The 6325-nt window shown below is 35.5% G+C and overlaps 1 protein-coding gene across 1 annotated transcript; it reads left to right on the plus strand.

Moving 5' to 3' along the window:
• The first annotated feature begins 2895 nt into the window (after positions 1–2895).
• On the plus strand, positions 2896–4946 carry LOC110929300 ((R)-mandelonitrile lyase 1). The gene is made up of 3 exons (XM_022172433.2): positions 2896–3085; positions 3233–3892; positions 3968–4946. Exons 1-3 carry the CDS (start codon positions 2983–2985, stop codon positions 4849–4851), a joined length of 1647 nt encoding a protein of 548 aa, XP_022028125.1. The 5' UTR covers positions 2896–2982; the 3' UTR covers positions 4852–4946.
• Positions 4947–6325: the final 1379 nt, after the last annotated feature.

Genomic DNA, 6325 nt, shown 5'->3' on the forward strand with positions numbered 1-6325 from the left:
ATATAGAAAAACGAGCTACTAAGAAGCTAAGAAACCTACCAAAAAACAAGATCACATCACGAATATAAAACACACTTCATCCGTCTCAATATAAGTTAGAAAATTTTTGATCGACTTTTAATCTGTATAAAAGAATTTTCTTTGATAAGCTCATCGTTCTAACCGTGGGGATATGCCGATTATTCAACTCTTCCTCGTTCTGTTCCTTTCTTTCATGACATGGATTAGGATCAAATACAAAGGATCCTTATTGTCAGAATGGTACAAAGACTTTTAAAAAAACCCACTACAAAAAAAAAACCTATTAACACTTTTTTTTCAAGAGGGTGTGTGTGTGGAGACTTGTCACTCTATAAATACTTCTTACAGGGTAAAGTTCTTGTACAAATAATCTTAACATACTAAACATACAAATTGAAGGAAAACTCAAAAAGACAAGGTGACATTTTTGTAATTATCAATAACTATCAAAGTTACTCTACAAATATACCTAAAAAAACCTAACCACTCCCCCCACCCCCAAAAAAAACCTAAACCCCCCACCCCCCAAAAACCTAAAAAAAACCTACCCCCACCCCCCAAAAACCTAAAAAAAAAACCTAACTCCCCCCACCCCCAAAAACCTAAAAAAAACCTAACCCCCCCACCCCTAAAAACCTAAAAAAAACCTAACCCCCCCCACCCAAGCTAAAATGTTAAAAACTAAACCCCCAAAAAACCTAAAAAAATCTAAAAAAATAAAAAAAACACACAAATTAGTTTATTTTATTTTTTTTAAACATTTTTTATTAAAAAATCGCTACTTTTAGTAGCAGCCAAAAAAAAAAATATTTTTTTTTTGCTAACGAAATGTAGCGATTTTCTAATAAAAAATGTTAAAAAAAAAATTTGTGTTTTTTTAGGTATTTTTGGTTGTAACTTTGATAGTTGGTGGTAATTACAAAAATGCCACCTTGTCTTTTTGGGGTTTCCTTCAATTTGTATGTTTAGTATGTTAAGATTATTTGTATTTGATCTTTTGCATACTTCTTACACTTCCTATAGTTAGGAGTATTTATAGAATAACGTAACTCATGACATAATGAAACAAACAAGAAAACACAAAAGCGATTGATGAAAGCTACTTGATCGAGTCTTTTCTTTTGCTTGAAATTGAATTACCGTAAATAACAAAAGACCGTTACTAAACCCTAAACGTGCAGCTAAATAGGCCGGCCATACACGTGTAGTAGCCCACTTTTAAAAGCTAGTAACTCGTAATAAAACAATCCATCAATTAACAAGACCCACTTCTTTGACTCCCCTATATTATAAAACCATAAATAAACAACATTTTTGTAGATAGGATTAGGAACGACCCTGAGAATTCATATATGTTGTTCGAACTCGAAAAAACGTACTCTTAGGCCTTAACGAAATTGGGTGTTAAGCTCACTAAAAGTCTAAATCTAATGCCGATAAGCTACTAACTAATCTAAACCATAAAAATAGTTTTGTAAGTGAACCTATGTTGGTGTTTGTAAAGGTATACTCTATTAATTTAATTTTTTACATATACATATCTAATTTTTTTTAAATAACGGGCCTTTTAAAATATAGGGCACTGGCCGATGGTCCTCCCCGCCCACCCTCAGGGCCGCCCATGCATAGAGTGTTATACCTCATGCTTTGGGGGGCTTTAAAAAAAGATTTTATAACTTTAACCCAAAAGCTTTTAATGTTTTGCAATTTTAACCCACATAATTTTTTCACTTTTAACTTAAAACATTTCATTATTTTCAATTTAACCTCACAACATTTTTACCTTCAACTTTGGTCCCCTATATTTTTCATATTCACAAATTTTCGTTTTGCATTTCGTTCTAAATTTTGCGAGTTAACACAACACAACGTGTGTGTGTTGTTCAACCTTTTTTGTTTCGTTCAAAATTATACGAGGTAACACGAGGCAACGTGCGTGTGTGGTTCAATGTTTTTACGTTTGTTTTTTCGTTTCATAAGTTTGTCGCAATGCGCAGGTCCTGGATTGACTCGATGTTGGTAGTCACTGGCGGTGGTGTGGCATTAGTGCTATTTAGCATAGTTTTACGCTCCCGCTGCAACACGGGGGAGCTTAATTCTAGTTTATTTACTATATATACAAAATACAAGCTTGGGGAGTAGAAGCACTTCTCCATTGGTCTAACCAAATTACGATTTTGTCCCGTTTAAATTCACAATTTTGCCATTTGTTTCCTTTTTCCCCCTCCCAGCCAAATTACGGTTTTGCCCTCAGTTCAAATTTACAGTTTTGTCATCGTTTTGGGTTTTTTTCCTGTCAAATTACGATTTTGCTCCCAGTGTCAAATTACAGTCATGCGATCGTTTTAGTTTTTATTTTTTTGACAAAACTATGATAGTGTTTTTTTTAATTGATTGATTCGGAGTAATTTTTATTTGTGTCAGGCTGCCTAACACACGCTCAATTATCTTGAAAACTTACAATTTTGCCCACAGTTTAATATTATAGTCTTTCCATCATTTTGTTTACTTATTTATTATTATTATTATTATTTTTTTGCAAAAGTATTGGAGTGTTTTGTTTTAGTTGGTTGACTCGATGTATTTTTTTCTGAGATCGTGTTAGGAGTGGTATGTTTAAGTAACCGAAACACAGACGTACATGTTATGAGAGAGAAATATTTGCCTTAGTGGCCCGCAACACGGGTGGGGCAAAAACTAGTTTAAAAAATAATAAAACATGTGGCCAAAATAAACAAACCAACACATGATCTTTTAAAACCATAAACTTCTGCTGACCCTTAACCTGTGACCCATTAAGCCATGACTGGTGAACAATCCGATTACACCTACATACTCCTCACCTATAAATGTGTGTTATTCTCCCTTCTTTTGCAACAACAAAATACCAGTCCTTCATCACCTTATAGCCTCAGATTCCCTTAATAGGACTGCCAATATATCTTGTTCTACAATACCATAATGATGAACTTTCAAACAATGTTGCATAATGTTTCTCTCTTTTTTATCTTATTGTGCATTCGGCTACAAGTATATTGTTCTGTTCACACTGATTCTCCTCCAGGCAAGAATTACTGTCAGTCTTTCTCACATACATAGACACGTATTCATGATCCAAAAATGGACAAAAGTCATGCAGAGTTTAGACAAAAGAATCTCTAGATATATACTTGTATATATATTGCTCAAATGATGTATGTATGTTATGCAGATTCAGGTTACCTTCGTTTTACATACGAAGCCACTGATTTCTCTCCTGCGAAAGCTTACGATTACATCATTATCGGTGGAGGGACTGCTGGTTGCCCGTTAGCTGCCACTTTATCTGAATCATATTCTGTCCTGCTACTTGAGAGGGGCAGTAGTTTGAACACGAGTGTTTTGTATGAAAGTAATATCTATCAGACTATCCTAGATGCAAATGATAACGATTCGCCAGCTCAGGTTTTTGATACTGAAGACGGTCTACAGAACGCAAGGGCGAGGATATTGGGAGGCGGTAGCATGATAAATTTTGGGTTTTATTCTAGAGCTGATGACTATTTCTATGATAACGCAGGTATCGAATGGGATATGGGAGCTGTTGAGAGAGCCTACGAGTGGGTAGAAAATAGTATTGTTACTCGTCCAGCACGTTTAAATAAGTTTCAAACTTCTCTCTTTAATGGGTTACTCGAATCAGGAGTTGATCCTGATAATGGGTTCACATTTGACCATGTTCAAGGAACCAAGGTTGGTGGTTCAACATTCAATGATTCGGGGGTACGACATGGGGCGGTTGAGCTTCTCAACAATGCCAACCCAGAAAATTTAGATGTGTTGGTTCATGCGATGGTCGACCGGGTGATCTTCTCCACCTCTGACCCTTTAGGTAATTAACCATTGTTCATGATCTAGTTATGTTGTTAATTTGTGATTTAGTATTAAAATTTGTTTTCTTGCATAGCTGCGGTTGGAGTTGCATACCATGATTCAAATGGAAAATATCATGAAGTTCATGTAAAAACAAATGGAGAGGTAATTTTGAGTGCCGGAGCTATTGGAAGTCCACAACTTTTGCTGCTTAGTGGACTCGGGCCAACTTCATACCTTTCATCCCTCAATATTCCTGTTGTTCGGGACCATCCTTTCATTGGGCAATTCATGGCTGATCATCAACGAACAGGGGTACATATCTTGCTTCCAGATGCAATAACAGATGCAGGTCTCCGTGTGGTTGGGATTGCTGAAAGTGGACCGTACATCGAGTCACTTTCAGTCCCCTTGAACACACCTCTCACGAGTTTCATACCTTACGTGGGTTCGGTGTCACTTTTTAACTCAAGTGTGCAGATAATTGCTGGAAAGATTACTAGGCCTATATCAACAGGTTCACTACATCTCTTATCCGCATCTAATGTAACGGTTAGCCCAAGCGTCCGCTTTAATTACTACAATCACACCGAAGACGTACATCAATGCTGGAACGCTGTGGAAGTTATTAGAAAATTGTTGGCTACTCCAACCATGGAAGAGTACAAGTTTGATGGAAAAAGTTTCAAATTTATTGGGTTGCCTTTACCTGAGGAATCATCAGATTATGAGAGCATTGCGAGTTTTTGTCGTGACACTTTGGACACATTCTGGCATATCCATGGTGGATGCTTGCCTAACAAGGTTGTTGATAGCCATCTGAAAGTCATCGGGGTTGATTCTCTACGAGTCGTCGATGCTTCAACATTTTTCAACGCTCCAGGAACAAATCCTCAGGCAACAACTATGATGTTGGGTCGGTATGTTGGTGTGAAAATGCTTGAAGAGAGAGCAACAGGCATTGTCTCTGACGTCTAGTTTATGTCTTATTTCCCCCTTTTAATATGTACACCTGCATCTACATGTACTTTTTTTAATAATTTTATATTAACTAATAATATTATTATTAGTTTAATAATAGATTGAATCCCCCTTTTAATATCTACACCTGCATCTACATATTAAATGTCTAATTTAAAACAATGTTGTATTTAGCTGAATGTAGCGATGTAAACGAGTTGAGCTTTAGCTTGATTCGAAAAAAACTCCAAATGAGCGGAGGTTAAATGAGCTTGAGTTAAACGAGCTTGTTCTTAAAACTTGCATGTCCTTCTCCAAACCATATTAAGCCTTATTCATCTAAACAACAAAAACAAAGATCTAGAAATCCCCACCAGAACCAACACCGACTTTAGTAAATAAGAGAGACTAGTAAAGTAATTAGACCTGCGTGTTGCGGCGGTGGTACATGGCAAAAATCAAATGAGTTAGTCCAAACGTTATGTGATGCGTACACCATATGAAAACGCGTGTTTAGAGGTATCCAATTTAATTTATACCATTATGGTTTGATCAAATTGTAAAGTAATCAATTTATATTCTACAATCATAGAGTATTTATATGTGGCCCCACTCATACAAAGAAAATGTAATAAAAAACATATAACGTGTATAAAGGGAAAACTAACACGTGTAATCAAAAGATATATTTACATCAAGGGTTGAAATTTTATCTCTACCGCGATGCGGCGTGCTCGAAACGTAGAGTAACTCGAATTTACGTCGTTGAATAGGAACATATAATATTAGATCTTATTCAAGTCAGAACTAAATTTACGGCGAAACGCACCTGAAACAAGGATATTTTACAAAGTTCTTAAACACAGTGACAAATTAGTTTTTTTTAAAGGAAATTAGCAAAATAAAATTTAGTTAAATATGTAGTGACTAGTTTGTGTTATATAAACATTGTCATTTTCAAAAGTTGAGAGGATTGTAAAATGAAGTAATAGTGTATAAGTTAAAACTGCAATTTTCAAAAGTTGAGGGGGGTTGCATGGCGGTGAAAAAATGGACTGTTTTTGTAAATGTCACACAGTTTCGAGAGGTTGTAAAATAGATTAATAGTATAAGGGTTAAGAATTTTCAAAAATGGTTATTTGAAAGGTAGAAAAATGCAAGGGACTAAAGCTGCATGATGGAATGGGTTTGGAATGGTGTTTAACATGTTTAAATGATTAACTTTATGAGTTTTTTTTTTTTTTTTTGTATTTAAATGTGTGGAATTGAATAAATATGAGAAGTTGATGTTTTGTAGGTTAAACACAAAGATTGGACATGTTTCGAGGAAAACAAATGGAGTGGTATTGAAGATATTTGGATATGGCATGATAGAGGGCTGAATTACGAAGACGTGAGTGAAAACGGCGAGGAAAACATACTTAAAACGATGAAGTTATGAAGTAAACAGTGTTGTGAAGAATTTTTCAGCAGTAGGCGACAGCTCAAGTTG

The sequence above is a fragment of the Helianthus annuus genome, chromosome 3, assembly GCF_002127325.2.
Source record: "Helianthus annuus cultivar XRQ/B chromosome 3, HanXRQr2.0-SUNRISE, whole genome shotgun sequence".
NCBI classification, from domain to species: Eukaryota; Viridiplantae; Streptophyta; class Magnoliopsida; order Asterales; family Asteraceae; genus Helianthus; species Helianthus annuus.

Bases quoted from the DNA above. Each gene is read 5' to 3' on its own strand.
- LOC110929300 (XM_022172433.2), top strand. From the start codon at position 2,983: ATGATGAACTTTCAAACAATGTTGCATAATGTTTCTCTCTTTTTTATC. The intron at 3,086-3,232 runs GCAAGAATTACT...TATGTTATGCAG, and splicing joins TCACACTGATTCTCCTCCAG to ATTCAGGTTACCTTCGTTTT. The intron at 3,893-3,967 runs GTAATTAACCAT...TTTCTTGCATAG, and splicing joins CTCCACCTCTGACCCTTTAG to CTGCGGTTGGAGTTGCATAC.